The 23,980-nt window shown below is 40.7% G+C and overlaps 1 protein-coding gene across 1 annotated transcript in view; it reads right to left on the reverse strand.

Moving 5' to 3' along the window:
* ABLIM2 (actin binding LIM protein family member 2) overlaps positions 1–23,980 on the reverse strand; it is a 431,671-nt gene that overhangs the window by 170,586 nt on the left and 237,105 nt on the right. The window contains exon 11 of the mRNA XM_029591702.1: positions 2,084–2,204. Within this exon, the coding sequence (XP_029447562.1) occupies positions 2,084–2,204 (121 nt within the window). The remainder of the gene's footprint in view (positions 1–2,083; positions 2,205–23,980) is intronic.

Below are 23,980 nucleotides of genomic sequence, written 5' to 3' on the forward strand. Positions count from 1 at the left end.
CACAGGAAAGCTAATCCTATCTATAGAGGGGGTCTAATCCTCCTTGTCCAGTGGGATAATTTACCCAAGGTCCACTATAACATCTGACTGACCACCTTGAAAAAGAACATTAAACTTAATCGGGATGACCCCCGATACAAGGGTTATAATTACTTATGACTTTGTTCTGGAGCCTGACCAGGTTTGGATATTTATGTTCTAGCAGAAGAGGAGATTTTTTCCATTGAAATGGCCCAAAGTTTTCTGGGTAGAGGCCTCATATTTGTTAAAATTCCCCTATAAATGCTATATAAGATATCAACGGTGGTAACTTTTTTTTTTTTTTTAATGAGTCCCCATGGTTTTCATTATTTTTGAGCGATAAACAAGTCCCTGAGGTAGCTCTCCATACTTACCCCTGTGAAGTTTCTCAATCTGCTGGCTGGTTTGAATCATACATATATATATATATTTTTTTTCTTCTCCTTTTTCCCATCTTTTTAGATTAAGATGAAGACCTGTGTGGTCCATCTTTTCACCTTTTTCTTTGTTACACTAGTACAACTTCAGTCCTCAAGAGCCACAAACAGGCTTTATTTTCAGGATATCCATCATGAATATGAATGAAATATATTTGCATACAATGGATATGCTGAAAACCAGATCTGTTTGCGGCTCTTAAGGATTGGAGTTGGTCACCCTTGGACGAGGTAGCTTGAATCCTCCGTATCATTGTACACTATTCTTTTGAACTCTCATATATTAGCTCCTAGATGATATATTCATTTCTGATTTTTTAAACTTTTTATTTGAATTAAACTTTTCTGTACAAGATATTATTGCTTCATTTAAATAAATAAGTGCACAACTCCATCCACTCATTGAACATTTGTCTTTGCTCACTTTGGAAAACAGAGCTCAGAAGCTATTGAATGCTTTGCTTACACTGTTTGACATAGAAGGCTTACAAGCCAATTTATTTACCCATTCTTGTTTAACTTTGATATAAATAAAGAGAATAATCAATAATTAGAAATAGCATATACAGTACAAACTACATTTGGTTCTGCTCAAGGCCAATTACTGTAGTTGGCATGGTGTAACTAAGTTCAATGTGCAATGATGCTTTTTTTAAAAAAAAGATATTATTTTAATAATGTTAGCTCTAGAAGAAACCACCTCAATTCCTAACCTATTTTCTTTAACGTTAACATGTACAAATAATGAAACCCTTGCGGCTAACATTTTATTGCACTAATCATCTTGCAATCTATAGTGAATACTAGAATCACCATTTTGACTTTTTAGTTTAGAGAACTAGATCATATTGTGATGAGCATGAGGACAGATGCCGTGTATTTAGTGAGGGTACCTTACATGTGTATTTTCTTAGCAAAATTTACTTTGCCCATCAGAGCAAAAGCTGAAAGTTGCAACACGGTGAGATGTCTGCCGCTGTTTCCTAGGAGAAGGTGAATTAACCACTTTACAGGAAGAAGAAAAGATACCAGCTAAGGATTTAGTTACAGAAGTTTTACTTCAACTAAATATCTTGTCACATGATTTCATGGCCTTTAAAGACTCATTCGTTTTTCTTCTTTTTTTGTTATTTGGTGCCAGTCAGTTCACTTACATTTCAAATATGAAAGTGTAATGCTGAATATCAAATGCTGGAAACATTTTCATGGTTTGGAATTAAAAATATCACCACCACTCACATTTCTTAAAGGGGAAAAAGAGGGAACACATTTGGGAAGCCGGTTAATACAAATCTCAAGTTTTTGGGAGACTGTATGCACCTTATGAAAGTGAACAAATAAGTACCAAATTGATGTTTAACTGAAAACCTGGTGCTAAGTTTACTTCAGAGAATTATGAAAACAAAGCTGGATCAGACATCATTAGGTGTGGCCCTGTATCTTCAAGTCCCATCTTCCTGTTCGGTCAAAAGTCAAGGCGAATTACAATAAGCCTTCAAAGGTAACCTGAACACAACAATAGTATTTACTGTGCAGAAAATCAATTGGAATCTGGAAATATGGTTGCATTGTTACAATTAGGCAGATGATATGAAAAAAATTCCATGAGTCTGATTATTGTTTACCTGGTCTGCTGTAATGCTGAGGAGAACGGGATATTGGTGTGAAACGGCCACAACCTAGTGATCCAGTGGAACTGGGACTGGATGCCCGACACTGCTTCAAAGACCTGTCATCTTGGTCACCCTGGAATGATAGCAAAACAGTTTACTACCATTATAAAAGACAGAGGCATCAGATGACAGACATTTAATAGCACAACAATACAGTACTACTACAGTTTGAGTGGAACCAGAGATGTAGAGATTACAAGACAAAGCCCAAGAGGCCTGTTTTCAAAAGGGTTTTTTCCTCTCAATGTCTATGAAAAAAAAAAACCTCTTGAAAACATGGCCCAGAATACCACATGCACAAGATTTGCAAAGAAAAAATTAAAATCATGCTGTTGTTTTTAAAAAGACGTCCTAGCTGAAATGTGTGTTCAACCATTGTAAGACTAAACTTTAGTCTGAGTGCCCATTCAAATCTACAATGACATACCTGTGTGGTATAAATGCCATTAATTAAATGGTCAATAGCCGCTTCATGACTAAATATTGCATTTCTATACAGCATTATAAAATGGCCTTAGACACTAAAAGATAAATCTACAGTTCTTCTGGTGACTTTAAGCTACTTTGTGATGTCAAATACATTTTGCAATAGTAGTTCTTACAGTAAAGTTCTTACTTGTGTGTCATTATCAACTTTAAAGGGATACGTTAGAATTCTTTAGCTCAAGTGAGTTTTTAGTTACAGGCACTTGGACTACTTTTCTTATTATTGGAACCTCACTCAGGATGTCCTAATTCTAATGCATCATTAGTATCCTTTGAAGATACCTCTCTCCGAACCATGTGCTGCTGAGCGACTGTCGGCTTTCCCCTTTGTCCAAACCATTTTTAAACACACAATAAGATCTGAACCAGCTAAAATACAAGAAAAATCACCTGATCCCTCGATTGCCAGGGTAGCTGACCTGCCACATCCCAACAAGATAGGCTGCTTCTAGGCCAATTAAGCCTTTAGGTAAAAAAATGGCTCCATGATGCCACGAACCAGCCCAGTCCCCTACTCTGTCCTAGTTGGGTTTGTAGGAGAAATGCCAGTGACTCTAAATAAGGATGTGCATCATTGAACTTGAGGCCTGCTAAAATGCACATGTAATGAGTGCGGTATCTGTGAGCCCTTAGAGTTGTGGCACGGTTGGTGCAGCCTAGTAGGTGAACCTAGTAGGCCCTTGACGACAGCTGGTGAACAAGCCATATCCTCTGGCAACGAATTCCAGAGTAATTATGCACTGAGTAAAAATGTATTTTCTTTTATTAGTTTTAGTAACTTTATTGTGCATCCCCTAGTCTTTCTACTATTTGAAAGAATAAACAACTGATTAATGCTTATTTGTTCCATTCCACTCATTATTTTACAAACCTCTATCATATCTCCCCTCAGCAGTCTCTTCTCCAAGCTGAAAAGTCCTAACCTCTTTAGCCTTTCCATCCCCTTTATCATTTTGCTATATCTTTTTTGAGATGTGGCGACCTTGAACTGCACAGTTCGAGGTTGCAACATGGAGCAATACAGAGGCATTCTGATATTCTCCGTTTTATCCTCCATTCCTTTCCTAATAATCCCTAGCATTCTATTTGCTGTCTTGGATGCTACTGCACACTGAGCAGAAGATTTCAACGCATTATCAATGATGACACCTAGGATCCTTTTCCTGAATGGTGACGCCTAATGTGGAACCTTGCACTGTGTAGCTATAATTTAGGTTACTCTTCCCCAAGTGTATCGTCTTGCACTTGTCCACATTACATTTATTTTGCCATTTGTGTGTCTAGTCTCCCAGTTTTGTAATGTCCTCTTGAATTTCTCACAATCCTCTTGTGATTTAACAACTTTGAATAATTTTGTGTCATTGGAAAATTTGATCATCTCACTTATTGTTCCCATTTCCAGGTCATTTATAAATATATTAAAATGCAGTCGTCCCAGAGCAGATCCCTGGGGCACTCCAGCAATCACTTTTCTCCACTGGGAAAATTTGCCATTTAGTCCTACTCTCTGTTTTCTATCTTTTAACCAATTGGTAATCCACAACAGGTCCCTGCCCCTATCCCATGACTTTATAATTTCCTAAGAAGTCTCTCATGAGGGACTTTGTCAAATGCTTTCTGGAAATCTAGATACACTATATCAGCTGGCTCACCTCTAATGTTTATTTTCATACTAAACAAAATGTAGCAAACTGGTGAGGCAAGAAATCCCTTGGCTAAAACCATGATGGCTTTGTCCAAGCAGATGTTTGTATTGAGCTTCTCTACAAAGGCAATACAGGCTGACAAAAATGGTTCCTTTATAGTGTGAATTCTGTGTTTAACATTTTATGCCAAGTCTTAAGCACAAATTTTAAAGCAATCTTCTATACCGCTTTGTTCTATAAGCCTAATTACATATATTCGGTGATTAGCTTTTCCATTGTAAGCTTTATAATATAATATAATATAATATAATATAAAAAAAATAAAGTGAATACTGCTATAAAAGCAGTAGCACTATAAACACTTTATTTTCATACACAGTACACTACATGATCAGCTAGCAATGAAAAAGGTAATGTCTTTATTTGTCAAAATACTAACATATTAGTACTAATATATTACAAAAACGCAAATACTACTTGTGAGTCCACACGTATAATTTATCTCATTCAATGTCCATGTCCCCTCCTATATGTGGGCAGCACTAAAAGACAAATAAAAGTCAGACTACGCGAACATCGAAGTTGCATCAATACAGCTAATATTGAAGCCCCAATTGTCAAACACTGCTCCCAATATTCTCATACATTTGATCAATTACAATGGACTGTTTTAGAGCAGGTACAAATTAACTCAAGGGGTGGTGACGTCATGAATCACCTCAACTACAGGGAACAGTGGTGGATTTTCACCTTGGCAACTGAAGCTCCAGCAGGACTTAATGACAACATTGAGTGGTCATCATCATTTTAGCCTGAGCTTACTAACGTCATTTCCGGTTTTCATTCTGATTGGTCTGCATCTAACTCTGAGGTTTCTCTTTAAATAAAGCACGGTAGAGTGATGGCGGATCCTGCTTCTTTAAGCTGTGATCATGCACGAAGCGTTCATATGATGGGACAAGCTTTCAACAATGTATGCTTTTAGCACTGGATGACATATGTTTCTATACTGTTTTTGACTAAAAGTCATGGTTTAAATGCTTTAACCTCTGTTGTTTATATTGTAGACACTGCTGAAAATTTAAAACCCCTGAAGAAGTCCACGAAACACGGACGTGTCGGGTTCATGTCGGTGTTCTTTAGAAAAGCTGTCACCCTTGCACGCTCAGCATATAATGATAAGTGATCGTTTTCCATCTTATCTTTAACCTTAAACGAAAAATTTATTTAAAAAAATTGCAAAAGCATTGTTCAAAATCAAGGGACTGTTGATACCAGTGATTATAAACAAGTCCACACAGCGTATAACTTTGCCCACATATTGCAGTTAACGCTTGAAATATGACTTTATGAGAGCACCCTCCGATAAATATTGAGAGGCTCTAGATATATATGAGGTATCACAGCCTGAAAACAGCTTCACTTGGGATGTTCCTTTTGAATTAAGTAAAATACTAACATGGGCATATGGGACCATTTGGCCATTCTTTATCACATACCCTCTTTCACACAATGCAACACAATCAACCAACAAATAATTACAACCATGTGATTTTGGATATCAAGGATCATAGCTTTATTAATATTAATCAAACACACAAAAAGATCTGAACCAGCTAAAATACAAGAAAAATCACCAGATCCCTCTATTGCCAGGGTAGCTGACCTGCCACATCCCAACAAGATAGGCTGCTTCTAGGCCAATTAAGCCTTTAGGTAAAAAAATGGCTCCATGATGCCACGAACCAGCCCAGTCCCCTACTCTGTCCTAGTTGGGTTTGTAGGAGAAATGCCAGTGACTCTAAATAAGGATGTGCATCATTGAACTTGAGGCCTGCTGAAATGCACATGTAATGAGTGCGGTATCTGTGAGCCCTTAGAGTTGTGGCGTGGTTGGTGCAGCCTAGTAGGTGAACCTAGTAGGCCCTTGATGACAGCTGGTGAACAAGCCCTGTGGTGGGTCAGACTGGAGCTTTGCCTATACCAGTTACCTTCCCCACAGGTTGATCCTTTGGGTTCTGGTGGCCGGCAGGACTTAGGTGGGTCCCAAGAGTAGTCAGGTAAACAAGAGTCCAGAAACAGATTGAGGTCAAGGCTAGCAGGAGACAAGGCGATACTAGAGACAGGTCAGAGGTCAGGGCAGGCAGCAGACAAGGAGAGGTCAGAATCCAAGGTGAAGGTCAAGTCCAGGCGGCAAGTGAAAAATGGTCAAGGTCCGAGACATAGGCAATACCAGGATATCTAGTCAAGGTCAAGGGCAAGGAGAGGCAAAGCAGGAGACAAGGCAAGCTGGGATGGTGTGTCAAGGCGGCATCCCATGCTGCTCTTGGCTGTGTTCAGTGGTGAGTGGCATCCAAGCTGCATAATAGTGCTGGTCGCATTAGAGTAAGCGAGGTGGCTCATGAGTTTGAGTCAGAGAAAAAGGACTCTCAATTATCCAAACTGAATATTATCCAGAAGAGACTTTTTCCTTGGGACATTATCCTCAGGCTTTCCTCATGGATTCCCCAGAGCTCTGTTAAGATAGCTTTGCAGACATAACTGTCTGTGCAGGTCACTACATTTGTGATTTGTAAGTTAAGAATAAGTTTCATACTCTATATCTGCTCAGTATAGCAGAAGTCTTGCCAAATATTCCTTAAAAGAGTTTGGCAAGCTAGTAAATCTGTTCTGCTGATAAATCTCATGAAGACATCTGTGAGATCTTTGGGTTTTACCTGTCATCCGCTATAAGGATTTGCTGGACTTCCCAGTAGCATGTTGAGATAGATCCCTGGACTCGCGCTGAACAGATAAGATTGAGAACACTGGCTTAATTGCCTTTCAACTGGGTTAATTAGTTTGGCAATTGCATAATTACTAAGTGCAAAGTTGGGCTTATAGATAAAGCCTATAAGTTCTGTTTATTTTTTACTACAGTGTCGTGCTATAAAACAGTTCCAAATTTAAAAATAAAGCTAATAAAAGAAAGAAACAATTATACTGTATTAAACCTACAAATGTCTTCACTCTGCAGCACCTCACTACCTCTCCTCTCTTATCTCTCTCTACATCCCTCCTCATGCACTCTGCTCAGCAGGTAAGTCACTCCTACCTGTGCCCTTTACTGCCAATTCCCGACTCCGTGCTTTCCACCTGGATGTGCCGTGTGTTTGGAATAATCTTCCTGAACTGGTGCGTCATAATACCCTCTCTTGCCAAGTTTAAATCCCATCTAAAGACCCACCTTTTTGAAACCACTTTTAAATCTTATGCCTGATTGTCTGCTTTTAGTCTTAACTAACTTTCTTTTTAACCATTGTCTCTTGTCCTGTATGTTTGTCTTATTAGATTGTATGCTCTTTTGAGCACGGACTACCTTTTTGTATGTTTGTACAGTGCTGTGTATGTCATAGTAGTAATGAACTAATTATTTATTGCTTTATTTGAAGGTCTGTGCCCCTAGATTAATTTGACTTTGTGAAAATTGTGTTGTCTGCTTTTAGTCTTAACTAACTTTCTTTTTAACCATTGTCTCTTGTCCTGTATGTTTGTCTTATTAGATTGTATGCTCTTTTGAGCACGGACTACCTTTTTGTATGTTTGTACAGCGCTGTGTATGTCATAGTAGTAATGAACTAATTATTTATTGCTTTATTTGAAGGTCTGGGCCCCTAGATTAATTTGACTTTGTGAAAATTGTGTTGTATACCCGACTGACATGTTGTTTATTTTAGTTTTACTGTTCTTTGTTTTGTCCTTTATTTATTGAAAATTAATAAATAAATCTGAACAAAAAATGAATACATTGTACAAAGTTTTAATGAATTTATAACAGTAATATAGCAAAAAAGTGAACTGTAATAAGACATTTAAGTGCTGTGGAAAGCAGAACTCCTATATATCATTAATTCATTAAAAAAAAGATGTGTAACAATGTACTAGATGTCACAGGCATCCTCACATTAATCTTAAAGACCTTTCTGTTCCTGCTTATTTTAGTCTGCTCTATTTTTAGCATCACACTTTATGTATACTTACTCTTTACTTTTCTCACAATGCCCTGTACTTTACCCATAAGTACTGTAATGTGTGTTCATTTATGTGTAATACTATGAATAAAAAATCGACAGCAACAGCATTTTGTCTGTCAGAGGCCTTATATAGGAAGGCATTATTTTCCCCATTCTGTGACAAAAGGAAAAAAAATCTTTATTGAATAAGGCTCATTGTCCTTCACAGAAGATGTTAAAAATAATGATGTGATGCTAATTTTTAAAAGGGGAGGGATTGGGGAGGAGTCGGGGAAGATAATTTTGTAAAAGTGGGCTGGCTTTGTGAAGCCAGAACACATGTTATCGCACAGTTTTAATGCTGAAAATAACTACTCCTTTTTCAATAGCGTGCAATGTCATGCAATATGCCCATAATGCAATTTTTGATTTTTTTGCAAATTCTGTTTTGGGCATTTTTAGGCTGGGGAAGAGCCTGAGATGTGGGAGGGAGAGGGAGAGAAAAAGGGAGATCCTTTGGGGGTGACACCATAGTAAGCAGTTATTTATGCTACTATAGGAGTCCCACCTAGTAACTTGAGGCGAGGTTTAGGTAGTAATGTAGGGGGGTTAGGGGCCACTTTTACATGCAGAGTGAGATGTACGAACAGAACAGTTAACTCTTGTGAATATTTGATGTCCTTCAGAGTAAGGAAACACACAACGATGAGATTTATACAATGTTCTCTCAACCTAGCTTGATATTACCCAGGTAGAGAGTCCATCAAGCTACATTTGTTGACAGAAACAGCATAATGGAAAGGCATTTGGTAGGGCCGTCTTATTCCTCTGACTGCAGCTATGGCAATAACTTTCAAGAAACATGGGGCTACAATTTTGTTATATTCACCATCAGCAATTTGTTCTGACATCCAGTTTTTACACATTAGATATGCTGATTTTTGTTACCTGAAGAGGGCCACTCTGCAGTAGGATGTGTCTTTGAGTGCACTAGTCCTCCGAAAATATTTCCCTATGCAACATGTGCCTGACACTTGCTGTTGTCCCTGTTCCTTCTCAAGTTCTACACTGCATATGGATATCAAGCATTTGGTGTGTGAAAGTGAATGCATATCTTATAGCCAAAGTGGAAAGCATTTATAAATATATCAGACTTTGTGAAGGGCTTTCATGTTTATAATCATGAGATTAAACCAATACTTCAGTTCGGTGTTCACTAAAGAAGACCTTGGTTGACAAGAACATAGATAGGGATGGGGTAGACGAAACTCTGTTTACAGAAGAGAATGTATGGGATAAGCTCAGTAAACTGAAAGTGGACAAGGCCAAGGCCAGATGAAGTTCATCCCAGAATACTGAGGGAGCTCAGAGATGTGCTGGCAATTCCACTGAAACACCTGTTCAAAAGAGCCCTGGAAATGGGAGTGGTGCTGCAAGACTGGAGAAGTGCAGTTGTGGTCCTTCTTTATAAGAGTGACAGAAGAGAGAAGGCTGGAAACTACAGGCCAATTAGCCTCACCTTGGTGGGAAAATTAATGGAGACTCCTCTGAAGGAAATGATAGTGAACTATTAGGCTTGCTGGACCCAAGGCAGCATAGATTCAGAGGAAGGTCCTGTCAGACCAATCTTTGATTTTTTTTATTGGGTGACTAGAGAATTGGATCAAGGAAGAGTGCTCGATGTGATCTACTTGGATTCAGCATAGGAGGCTTGTGAATAAAATGAGTTTTGAGAGTGAGTGCCTAGGTGGTGGTTTGGATTACAAACTGGTTGACTGATAGGAGACAGCATGTAATGGTAAATGGAACCTACTCTGAAGAGAGAACCATGTTAAGTGGAGTGCCACAGGGATCTGTTTTGGACCGGATCTGTTCAATATCTGTGTGAATGACATTGTGGAAGGAATAGAATATAAAGTTTGTCTATTTACGGATGCTATTTATTTAGACATTTTATATACTGTCATTCCAAATGTAGATCACAACGGTTTACAAAGTGACATTCATAATTATGATTCAACCAACAAACAATACCTATCAAGAAAGATGTTCTAGTACATATTACAGTTAATCCAGTACAAGAGGCAAAGAATAAGGATAGTTATGAAATGTTACTTTTCATGTCTTAGTCAGCGAGTTGTTTTGAGAATCTTCCATTCTCTCGTTTGATTTATTCTTCATGATTCTGTTATTTTTGTCCTTATTTGTGGTTCTGTATATTCTGATGATACTAAGATCTGCACCAGAGTGGACATGTCTGAAGGAGTAGGAAGAATGAAAAGTGATTTAAGAAAGCTTGAAGAGTGGTTGAAGATTTGGCAGCTGGGATTCAATGCCTAGAAATGTAGTCATGCATTTTTGGTGTGATATTACAAAAGAGCTGTCTATGATGGGGAATGAAACAATGATGTGCGTAGATCAAGAGAGAGAACTTGGGGTAATAGTTTCTGGTGACCTGAAGATGGTGAAGCAATGTGATAAGGTGATAGCTGCATAGAGAGAATAACCAGCAAGAAAAAGGAAGTGATATGCCCTTTTACAGGTCCTTGGTGAGGCGTCACCTGGAGTACTATGTTCAGTTCTGGAGACCTTCTCTCAAAAAGGATAGAGACAGGATGGAGGTGGTTCAGAGAAGGGTGACCAAAATGGTATAGGGGTCTGTATCAAACGACTTATGAGGATTGGGTGAAGGATCTAAATATATATACTCTGGAAGAGAGGAGGCACAGGGGAGATATGATACAGACCTTCCAATACCTGAAATGTTTCAATGATGCAAAAACCGAATCTTTTCTGTAGGAAAAGAAACAGTAGAAATAGGGGTCATAAAAAAATGACCCAGAACCTATGTCAGGAAATATTTTTTCACGAAAAAGGTGGTGGATGTTTGGAATTCCATTCCAAAGGAGGTGGTGAAGAAGAAAACTGTCAAATTCAAAGGGGCATGGGATAAACACTGTGGATCCTTAAAGGTTAGAGGATGGAAATAAGAGGGTGCAAGAGGGTAACTTGCACAGTACTATGCTTAACAGAAGGCATGAGGATTACTACCCTCAACCAATAGCCGTAAGCTTTTGACACAACTGCTTTATTTATTTATTTATTTATTTATTTATTTAAGGCTTTTATATACCGACTTTCTTGATACAAATCAAATCAACTCGGTTTACATCGAACAAGCGGTTAACCGTAACCAAGTAACAAGAGACACAGATTGAAGAAGCAAAAGTTACATTGTAACAGGGGCGCTAAAACTGGGGATAGGAAATATAGGGGGGAGAACAGAGATAAATAACTATTTACAAAAGGGGTGTGGGAGGGAGGCGAGGGGTGTGGGAAGGAGGCAAGGGGTGTGGGAGGGAGGCGAGGAGTCCATCAGATTATAACGTATGAATACTTAGTGTTTGTTTAATCACAAAAAAGATGGGAACAGTCCTGCTTTGATGGCAGGAGAGGAAGGGGAAAGGGAAATTGGATACAGATGACAACCAACATGGGCCCTGACTTTTACAGTCTGGGGTACTGACATGCAGACATAAGGGAAAAAGCATAGGATGGCTACTATGGCCAAGTCCCAAAGCAAAGAACCTCAAGTAGCATTGTCTGAATTATCAAGAAGGCTCCTCATCTAATAAAAATGTTGCTAGCAGTAATTTGTTATGGGTTTGACAGTTACTTGATTTTGATTGTAAATATTACTACCCTTATCATAAGGCTTGGGGATAACTGCAAGGAGCAGCAGTTACTATCCTTAGGAGAAACATGGGGGTATCCTGCACAGAGAAGCAGATACTACTGTAAGAAGCTTGCTGGGCAGACTGGATGGACCATCTGGTGCTATAGTGTCATCATTACTATGATACTAGTATGTATGTTACTGTGGTGACACATATAAAGGCAGGCAGTACCTAACATTTGCACCAAAGCCAGGGTCCCTCTGGCTTAGCTGATCAGAACATACAACACATGACACCTTGCAATCAGCCTTTCCCACAGAAGATTTTTTTATTGAGGGCCTGAAATGATTAGATGTAAACAGCAAGGCATAATGGCTTCTTGAACTACAAGACACACACAGTGCACCAGCTCCATCACACCAGAAGACAAAGGCTAACAAACCTGATGCCTAGGAGGACATCAATAGCTATGAGCATGAAACACCATGTCTCTAACAAATTCTGATTGGATGCATAGTCGGGCCATTGTACAGCAATGCACACAGGTGGATGGTGTGGTGGTCATAAGCGTCCATGCTGTTTTCCCAGTGTCATCAGTGTGAGGGACAGCCATGATGAGCTTTAGTGTCATCTGTTTTGAAAAGGAACAATGCCGGCCTCCCAGCTTTGTGACATGTCCAGATAAGTGTTGTATATGTCATCGAGCACAGGGCTTTGCACTGTCCAGAATGCAGCTGGATGGTAACCGTGCAAAATCAGTCTCCTCACTGTGACTACCCCCAAGATGTTCCTTGTGCATAAAGGCTGCGCTTCAATGGGAGCTCAGATGGAAAAGGATTCCTGCATAAAAAAACAAAAAAGTACACAGAGAATGATAGAAAAAAAATTGAACACCTACTCTTCGGCGAACACATACAGGTTGAACAGAGGTCATGCCTGTACTTACAAGCAAAGCAGTGCTCGATGATTCTGTTGTGAAGCTGGCTTCCACTCTGTGTGCTTTCCTGATGATGTTCAGTGGGGCAGTGAAGATTCTCTTCTGAGTCACAGTTAATCTGTGCTAGGATGCCATACCAGATATTGTACAATATTGTACAACATGCAGCAGGCAAGCACTATGTCTGCTACTGTGAGCGGTTCGTATTATAAGGGTCATCCCCCCCCCCACCCCCACCCCAGTTTGGACAAAACTGACTTTTCAACACAGCGATGACAGAGAGTGGTTTGCTAGGAACAGAGATGGGGGTGAGAAGCCATGACCGGCAGCCATATCCAGTATCACCTGCATTGCTGAGGGTTTAACATTTACTCAAAATGACACTTGACAATCGCTGCTTTTGCATTGGTTAAAGCACAGGTGTTTGGCTTTCACCATCTTTGACCATTATGAACAATGTTATCATTCAGACCAAAGGTTACCATAACCCAAATAACACTGCTGCTTCAGATGAAGTTCATTGGCAGCAACCTAAAAATTGTGCGTAAGCAAACTGATGTAATACATGCAATTGGAAAACTACCACATTTAACAGCTATCATATCAGTGTTGTCCTAGTCACTGCACCACCCAGAATAATGGTTTAGGCTTTCTATGCAAATGAGTTTGAGCAGTACCATGCATGTACTAGAACCCATTTTCCATGTTTCATCCGCTTGTACTATATACAGAGCAAAGACTGCATTATATGCAGAGCCTCCTATTATTTATACATCCTCTAATCCTTCGTTGTTAGTCCAGCACTAACAGAGTAGGCACAAGATAATTCCTTTGTAGTGATGCCTTGAAGATTTTGTACATATAAGCACTTTATTCCTTCTTGACAGCAGCTTCTGCAGCTCATAAGATTGGGTTAAAAATATGTACATACAAGGGACTACAGTACATAAATCCCTCACTATCTAAATTGTCTATAGCATTAAACCCTGGCTAGGATCTAGTACAGGGGTCTGCAACTTATGGCACACGTGCCAGGAGTGGCATGCAAGGCCATTTTTAGTGGCATGGTATGGCAGCAAAGCACCACTGAGCAGTGTTCCCTCTAAGTTGTGCAAGTGTGCACTTACGCACAACTTTTCCCGCGGGCACACACAGCTTTCCTCCCTCTAGTGTAGAGAGGCATGTGGGTCCATGGTGGAGCTCATCCTACCACAGCCTAAAAGAAAGAGGTGTCCAGTGAAGCCATGATGGAGCTCATCCCATTGTGGCCCAAAAGGTAGAGAAGGCCAGCCGAGCCACGATGGAACTCACCCACTGCACTCCAAGATGAAGAAGAAGCCAGCGGGGCCATGAAGGAGTTCATCCCACCGCGGCCTGAAAAGGCCAAGTGTGCCTGTTTGCATCTGTATGTGTCTCTGTGTAACAGCCTGTGTGCATGTGTGTGTATGTGTCTGTGTGAGAACTTGTGTATGTGTGGAATTGCATGTGGGGGAGAGAGAGATTGTGTGTAAGTGATTGCATTTGGGGAGAGAGAGATTGTGTGTGAGAGTAATTACATGTGGGGGAGAGAGACAGAGAGTGAGAGAGAAAGAATGTGTGTGTGGAACTGAATGTGGGTGAGAGAGATCCTGTGTGTATGAGTGATTGCATGTGGGGAACAGAGAGAAAGCATATATGTGTGAGTGCCTACATGGGGGGAAGAGAGAGAGTGGGGGGGGGGATTGCATGTGGAGGAGAAAGAGAGAGCGTGTGTATGTGGATGTGAGATTGCATGAGGGAGAGAGGAAGAGTGCATGTGCGAGATTGCATGAGGGGGAGAGAGATAGTATGTGTGTTTGTGTGACTGCATGAGGAGGAGAGAGAGAGAGAGCATTTGTGTGTGGGGATTGCTTGTGGGGGAGAGAGAGGCTCTGTGTGTGTGGAATTGCATGAGGGGGAAAGAGATTGTGTATGTGTGAGGGACTACATCGGGGAGAGAGAGAGATGGTATGTATGTGTGTGTGACTGCATGTGAGGGGAGAGAAAGCATGTTTGTGTTTGTGGGATGCATGTGGGAGACAGAAAACCTGTTTGTGTGGGGGGGATTGCATGTGTGAGAGAGAGAGCGTGTGTGTGTGTGTGTGTGTGTGTGTGTGTGTGTGTGTGTGTATATGACTGCATATGGGATAGAACGAGCAGAAAGTTTGTTTGCACCCTCTCCTATACCATCTAATTTATGACAATCTCAGGGTGGCTGGAAATCATATTTTCCCAGGCATGGAGAACATTTTTTTTATTAATAATTATTGGATGTTATTTGATTTGACGGTTGTTTAGAAATATTTTTTAGGTGTTTAGAAAATTTTTAAAATGTGTGTGAAATTTTTATTATTTGATATTATTCTATTCATCAGCTGTTTCTAAATATTTATTCATTTTATTGGTATTGTTTTACTATGATTTTTTATATTTCTTTATTTTGATGTTTTATGAGTAACGGTAATGTTTCAGTTTTTCCATTGTTGCACTGCATACAAAGTCTTGCTTGTTGAGGTATCCAAGTTCAGGCTGATTTTATAATTTATGATATATTTATATATTTATATATTTATATATTTAAGGGTTTTTTATATACCGAGGCACGTTTGCAAAACATCACCTCGGTTCACCAGGTGATGTTTTGCACCAGGACAGGGGTGTCTTCTTAATATTGAAGGCATTTGGGGTGAGGAGGGCACAGCCCAACAGGGCCTTTACAAGATATATTTTTTTGGGGGGGAGGGGATGGCCTGCTGTATTGATTTCATTATTTTTCATTGTGCTACTTAGCTGGATATCTTTAAAGATACCTGGTTAAGTAGCACATTATCTAGCCACTGAGGCTGGTTAACTTTAGACCTGCTCAGAAACAAGTCTAAAGTTATCCAGTGTGATGCAGTCCAGTGATTCAATGCCAGTCTTACCTAACAGGTTCCACATACCCTCTTTGTGACCCCAGATAATAATTAATTAGTCTGGAGCAAGTCTCAAGGATTCGCCTGACTAGGGTCTCAAACCCCCTCTCCACCTAGTCTCCATTATCAGCCCCTTATCTGTGGAGCCACCATAAGCTCAAGGCTTAACACACTCTTACCACACAGTTGTCTCACCAGGTAGCGCATTTATAAGTCTTGATCCACAACTTCTGCATATCAAAACAGAAAAGGGGAGAACAAAATTCCAAAGGAAAATAAATGTCAGCAAACCTGCTCTTTTCTATAGAGCAGCGGTTCTCAACCTGTGGGTCGCGACCCCGGCGGGGGTCGAACGCCCAAAACACAGGGGTCGCCTAAAGCAGGGGTCCCCAACCACCGGTCCGCGGACCGGGACCGGGCCGTGGGAGTTTTTTGCCGGTCCGCGGCGCCGCCAAGCACCGGCAGGTGTGTCGCGCGCTCCCGGTTTCTCCCGCTGCCGTTGCCGCCGGGCTGTCAGCACGTTCAAGCCCAGCGGGAACGGCAGCGGCGCTAGAAGAAGCTGTGCACCCGTGGCTGGGCCTTTTCTTCTTCCTGCGCCTGCCCCCCCCTCCCGTGACCCGGAACAGGAAGTGAATCGCGGTGCGCGGGAAGGAGAGAGAGCCGCGCCACGCGAAAAAGTAGCAGCAGCGGCTGCAGCATCGGTCCTCGAGCAATAGAAGTAGCCGGTAATGGAGAAAGGAGACAGCAGCATGAGCCTCCCGTGGCCGATGGGATTCTTCTTTCTTGGCCTGCGGGGGCTGCTGCAGCTCCCATTTGTGCTCGGGGGAGAAGAGGAAGTGAGTGAGAGAAAGAGAGAGAAGCAGGCAGCCAGCCTGTGTGTGATTGACTGGTCAGAGAGCTGATGTGTGTGTGTATGTGAGAGACAATGAAAGTGATTGCTCAGGGAGATGACTGATGTGTATGTGAGAGTGTGAGACATTAGTCAGGGAGGTGACTGATGTGTGTGTGTGAGAGAGAGAAAAAGCATGGAAGTGAGAAGTCTGGGTATGTGAGAAAGCATGGGCGTAAGAAGCCTGGTGTTGTGGGGGTGAAAGAAAGCATGGGAGTGAGAAACCTGGGTGAGTGTGCATGCATGAGAGAGAGAGACTTCTTGGTAAGGTGATGGTGCGTGTGAGAGAAAAAGACTGGTGTCTGTGTGTGAATATGAGAGAATGTGATTCAGGGTATGAGAAGCCTGTGCACGTGGAGAGTGAGCATGGAAATGAGAGAGACTGGTGTGTGTGTAACAGAGAGAAAGTGATTATGGGAATGAGAAGCCTGTGCATGTGGAGAGAACAAGCATGGGAGTGAGAGACTGGTGAGTGAGTGAGTGAGTGTGTGTGTGTGTGTGTGTGTGTGTGTGAGAGAGAGAGAGAGACAGAGAAAGTGATTATGAGAGTGAGAAGCCCATATATGTAAGTAGAACACGGGAGTGGGAAGCCTGTGTGTGTGTGTGTGTGTGTATGGCATGAGAGAAACTGTTCAGGAAGGTGACTGGTGTGTGTGTGTGTGTGTGAGAAAGTGATTATGAGAGTGAGAAGCCCGTATATGTAAGTAGAACACGAGAGTGGGAAGCCTGTGTGTGTGTGTGTGTGTGTATGGCATGAGAGAAACTGTTCAGGAAGGTGACTGGTGTGTGTGTGCCAAAGACTGCTTGGGAGATGATTGGTGTGTGAGAGACAGAAACTGGTCATGGGGGCATGACTGGTATGGTGTGTGTGTGTGAGAGACATGGGCACTAAGGAAGAGGACCATAAGTATAGAGCTTAGCTTCTACTGCTGCTTCTGGTGAGTGCCACGGCCTGCAGGGAAGGGGAGTAGGAGAGCTGCTGGAGGGGGTAAGTAAAGGTGGCTTTTAAAGTTTATTTTTCTTGACTGCCATTTTAATTGTGTGATGTCTGCTTTTTTGAAATATTTTATTGGTGTTTGGAGAATGTTTAATAGTTTTTATGAGTTTTTAATTGTTGGATGTTCATAGCTGTTTTGAAACATTTATTCTGCTTATTAGTATAGTTTTACAATTATTTCTGTGTGGGGATCTATAGCTGCTTGCTAGTTCTGTTTTCCTAATAAGAGGTGTATTGGTTTTTAGGACCTGATTTAATATTTGTAGTGTTGCCTTTTCATAGATAGGGTTGCTCCTGTTTGAGTGTATTCCATAATACAGGTGTAACTGTGTGCGGATTAGTTTATGTGCATTACTACAGATCCTGGGAGTATGTTAGGTCGGTTCTGTGTCTGTTACAGAGATGAGATATTTTGCTAGCATGTAAGCGTTTGTATCGGTCTTATTTGTTGTGTTTTCTCAGAGGACATGCATTGGTGGTAAACTGCTGTCTTTTCATAAGTAGGGCTATTGAGCCTGGAAATAGAAGGAGTTTGAGTTGCTGTTACTGAGATGTCACTAGAACCAGAATATCTTTTTTGTAGGGTGAGTTGTATGGGGAATGTCATAATTCTGCTTTACATCCATTATTGTGGGTCAGGGGGGTTCCTGTGGATACAAACTGTACTTTTACATCTAGCCCCATGACGATCATGGGTCAGTGTGCCATGCATGTGAGAACCTATGGTGAGTTGAGTTACATTCACATTATAAATGTCATAATTAAATGATAAGTGTGCACTAAAATCCAACCCCATCCATAACCCCGCCCCCATATGACCAAAGCCCCGCCCTCACCCCACCCTCACGGGGCGAGGGCGGGGCGAGGGGTCACCGCAACATGAGGAACTGTATTGCGGGGTCACGGCATTAGAAAGGTTGAGAACCACTGCTATAGAGGGTCATGATTCCTAGTCCAGCCAGTCTTTACTATTTCATAAGCTCCTTCCACAGGGAGACCTTGTCACCTTCACCTCCCAAGGGATACTGAAGTAGGTTGCCCGAGGATCCCTTTTTATAGACCCTAGGCTCCTCCCATGAACTATCCTGATTGGTCCAGTCATCCTGCCTGCCCCCTTCGCACAGCTGGAACTGCTTTCTGGACTCTCTTGGTGGAAGAAACTTAAGACTGGTTCTCTTCACCCTCCCTCTTCAGTTTTCCCCCCATTGATTCTCTGGTTCTTAGCCTGCAGACATACATTCCATCACATCCAGCTAACCTAGGGGGTCATTTATCAAATCGAGTTATGACATTTTCACATGTTAAGTGCCTTTAACGCATGCGATAGCACCATAACGCATAGTGCAATGCAAATCTGAAAAAGAGGAGGAGTGGGCTCACACCTTTGTGAAGCCCTATCACATGGCTTTAACTATACCTTTTTGAGAGAGAGAGAGAGAGAGAGAGAGAGAGAAAGAAACTAGCTAGCTAGTAACTTGAGGTGAGGTTTACCTATTAGTGTAGGGGTTAAGGGCCACTTTGACATAAAGTGAGACGTACGAACAGCACAGTGCTCTCTTGTGAAGATTTGAGGACCTTCGGAGTGAAGAAACTCACCCAAAGATGAGATTTGTGCAGTGTTCTCTCAACCTAGCTTGATGGACTCTCTACCTGGGTAACATCAAGCTAGGTTGAGAGAACACTGCATAAATCTCATCTTTGGCTGAGTTTCCTCACTCCAAAGTTCATCAAATCTTCACAAGAGAGCACGTACGTCTCACTTTGAATGTCAAAGTGGCCTCTAACCCCTACACTCTCTCTCAAAATGGTAGTACCTAGCATAGGTGTTAGTGTACTTTGTGATAAACTGCCTGTTACCATAAAACTCTACCCTTCCCCAGAATGCTCTTGAAATGCCCCCTTTTTATCACAAAGTACACTAACACCTATGCTAGGTACTATCATTTTTGAGAGAGAGAGAGAGAGAGAGAGTGTGAGAGAGAGAGAAACTAACTATAATACCTTCCCACTAGATAGGTATTTATATCTCTATGGGAAGCCCACCTAGTAACTCGAGGTGAGGTTTAGCTATTAGTGTCTAAATGCGGCTGAAAGTTTGCACATTGTGCAACACCATGCAAACTTTCAGCAGCACTGAGAGAGGGCAATTTTCAGATGGCAAATTTGCATGAGCAAATCACAATCTACCCATGTAAATGCCTTTAAAAGTTGTTCTCCCCATGAGTATATAGCGCATGTATAGTATACATATGAACTACTGGCTATTTGGTCACAAGATGACTCACTACACTCAATTATATTCACAGATTTTTTTCTGAAACGCACTGTAGTGAAATATCTTATGATAGATGCCATTACTTAGCAAGGCTATAACAAATACCTCGCCATTAATAATAATGTTCAGAGGGGAACAAATGACAAAGAATGGAAGTTTGCTAGGTACTAAGCATGCTTCAGGAAAGTCATCTCAGCTTGAATGAAAGAATAGAGAAGCAAGGGAGTCATAAAATCAGCCTTAACAAATTATGTACTTCCATTTTTATAATACTGCGGGGAAAAATGTTTTATATCAGAAAATTCACTTTTCTTATTTAGCTCCTGAGCTTTTAAGGCCTTATTCAGTTGTACTGCACATCAAACCTCTTTAATAAAATCTGAGAGTGCTGCAAGCATCTGATGATGGTCTCATTAGGACACATGAACTATCTAATTAGCACTGAATAATGAAACTCCATTTGGCTATAGTTTCACTCTCATTAGAAGAGAAAGAGATGGGGCAAGGATAATTACGATATCTGAAAGTTGCAAGGCACCTGACAGTACTTGTATAACTGGGCCTCAGTAGTCAACTGTGACACACCCAAAATTAATCAAAGTCACAGGCAAATGAGCCATTGTTTCAAAGTAGAAAATAACTTTAAAATACAGACATGGCCTAATATTTCTGTCTCTGTATCTGCAGTTTTTTATTTTGTATTTTTTTGGGTGATCTAAAAAGCTCAGCTGAACAAAGAGCACTCAGAGGAAAGTTTAGCAACGGAGCGGTTGAAAAAACAAATAACGCAAGCCAGAAAAGACATAGTCTCCTTATTATTTTCCTTCAACTCTTAATATAAATGGAATGTTGCATAAAACAGCTTGACAAGAAAAAAACAAAATCACCATTCTCTGGCTTGACGTGTAAATTTTGGAAAACAAGCTGGTGTGTTAATAATGCAAAATATGACAGTAACAGAAGGAGAGCAGAAGAACGATAACAAAGGAAAGACCTTGGCGATTACCTCAGTAGGTGTTGGAGAGACAAACTGAGGTGACTGCAAACAGCAACACACAAAATTAGAAATTAGTGCTAGAGGTCATGCATGATGTTACTTGAGGGAGAAATAAAAAGAAGCTAATTTTATAGCACAAGGAGGCAAGTTCAAGGTCAAGATACAGTACATTGATTTCTAAGCAAAGCCATCGTTTATGTGAACTTCAGTCCCTTTCCTTTACATCTATGATTTTATCTGAATAGTCAGAAAGAACTATAGCTGCAGTTGAAAGAAGACATGGAACAAAATTTACCATTTCCCAATTGCCAAATACTGGAAATCCACAAGCTGGACTTGCACATAATGAATACCGTTGTTTGTGTGGCTTCCGATAGAATAACGTACAATTACAACAAAATGCATTTGCTACAATATAATTTGATAGCAGTAAAAGGCACAAAAAAAGATCCAGCAAACATGAGCTAAGTTATTGCTAACAGCTAATATTTTATGCTCTATAAAGCTGTTTGCACAGAGACTTGTACCTCATAGAGCATTCCAGAACCTTTTGCAGCATTTTTTAATGTGGTTTTCCTTTCCTTAAAGCTATGCTTCACCTTGCATTTAGGGCAAAGAACCTTTTTTGTTTCGCCTTGCTAGGTTCTCTTATTCGTTGATATTTTGGCCAAATCAGCACAGTGCTAGTGAGCCTGAAATAACACTGTGGTTTTCATTTTTTCCTGTTGCTCGGCCACCCAGGTTTAGTCTAGCTTTTTAAATATGGAACAAAGGTATGCTTTTACATAACACTCTCCTTTAATCATTTGATTGTTTGTAGAGTGTGGGATGGAACTTCTGAACTCTAACAGTCTGTCCACATAACTGTACTGAAAAATAATTATCCTTACTGTGATACTGCTATCTTATGAAAGAAGTAGTGTCTGCTAAACAAAGGATAATTCCAGCTGACAGCCCCTGTACTCTTGCCAGCTTGGAAAAAAAAAAGCATAAGTCACCCCTTGACAAACAGTAGATCTCTACTTGACAAAGTGCTAGTCAGTTTGAAATGCTGTGGCTTGTTCTAGCTTTTCTATAGAGTCTAAAGGTATGCTTCTATTTAACTGTCTCTTTTCAACCATTTTATTGTTTGGGGAATAGGATTTCTGAACTGCATTTGAGGCTTGCTGCCTATTTTCAAATCCCAGGACCACATAATATATTCTTTTCATTGTAACCCAGTGCAAGCATATTTCTGTTGGGCCTTTTGTGTTCAGGCTATATCTGTTAAATAATGTAATAGGTTTTCACATTTTATTTTAATTCTTATGTTTTGTGTGACTATCTTATTATAAGCTTCAAATTTAGCTAATTCAGTGATGCAGGTTGGTATAAACTTCAAGTTGCGTGGAGGAGTAGCCTAGTGGTTAGAGCAGTAGACCCAGGAGACCAGAGGTCAAGTCCTGCTGTCACTCCTTGTGACCTTAGACAAGTCACTTTACCCTCCATTGCCTCAGGTACAAACTTAGATTGTAAGCCCTCTGGGGATAGGGAAATGTCTACAATACCTGAATGTAATCCACTTTGAAGTGCTGAAAAAAGTGTGAAAATAAATAAAAAGTTTCATAATGACAAAAAAAAAACACTGCAGTTTTGCAATATGATACAAGCCAGGTTTTCTCCCCACTCCAGCTGTTACAAACTCCCAGTGGCTTTCTGTTTCCTCCCAGTGAGAAATAAAAACCATCCAGTACAGAAGAGTTGTGTTCCAACGTAAGCAAAGCCCTCAAAGTCAAATTACAAACTCCAAAACTGATTACAGGACTACAGTTTTAGAAGTAAATAGGTACTGTATGTTAGAAATATTATAGACTGCCATAGAAATATTCTATTTCACATAGTACTTCTAGTAACTACAAAATAACGTGCAGGAGCCCTGGAGGCTTTAATGCACTTCATTATGTCATTCTCCTTAGAAGTACTAATTATGGTTGTACCTGCTGAATTAACATTCACCCCGAAGCCTGAGTTATGCTGTTATGCCATTAGAATCAGTCTTGGGAAGAACAGAAGTGAAGCACTGTGTGTCCAAGCAGGGTACAAGAAGATGCGTTCACACTGAGCAATCCATCCTAGGCATAGTTTTCTGAACAACCCTGGGCATGGCTACAATGATCAGAATAATAAGGCAGTAAGCATGATCATTGCTGGTGCTCATCGCTGAACTGCTGTAATATATAGCCAGCGACCAATGACTGCCACCGAAAGACAGTCTCTTGTGCTCTTAAGGCAACACCTGTCAATAAGAACAGGTTAATCGTGTCCAGTTTTTCCCCTATCGCATGCCTGGCCTCATAGTGCTGTGTTTCCTAAGAAAGCAACCCTACTTGTGATGTGCCATGGCAGTGGCTCACACAGCACTACACCGGACCAGGGCACCTTTTGTAAGCAGCCCACTCACTCCTTTCTGAATGGACACCTTTACTCCCAGCTGCCATCTGTACATCCTAGCTTTAAAAACCATGCCAGCGACTCAGAAGAGGTTAGGTGACTAACTCTAGCAACTGACTTTAACCAAGAAATTCATCTGGAACACAAACAAAATCAAAGTCAAGGATAAGGAGGAAGAACTGTGCAAAAGAAACAGAATATGAAACACAACTGTAGTTTATATAGCATAAGATTTGATTGTGTATTATATCATGCAGACATATGTTGAGCCTAGCAGTCACAAAGAGCTTTCTGTAGGGCTCTCCTAACTGAATAAGAGTAATAAGTGAACTAAGAAAAAGCATGAGGTTAGCCAAGCAGCACTGGTGAACACAGAAGTAAAAAAAAACAAACAAAAAACCTGGGGAAGATAAAATGTTATCTATACATTGAAAATAGCTTTTTTTTTTTTTGGTACAGGAATAATGCACACACAGACTGCTTGGCTTGGCATCAAAGTTATAGATTTTGGCTCCTATCAATTACCAATTTTTTGCCAGGGCAACTCATGCTTTCTAACCGTATCAGGGTGTTAGAATAGTTAATTATTT

This window comes from Rhinatrema bivittatum, chromosome 1 (genome assembly GCF_901001135.1).
Source record: "Rhinatrema bivittatum chromosome 1, aRhiBiv1.1, whole genome shotgun sequence".
NCBI classification, from domain to species: domain Eukaryota; kingdom Metazoa; phylum Chordata; class Amphibia; order Gymnophiona; family Rhinatrematidae; genus Rhinatrema; species Rhinatrema bivittatum.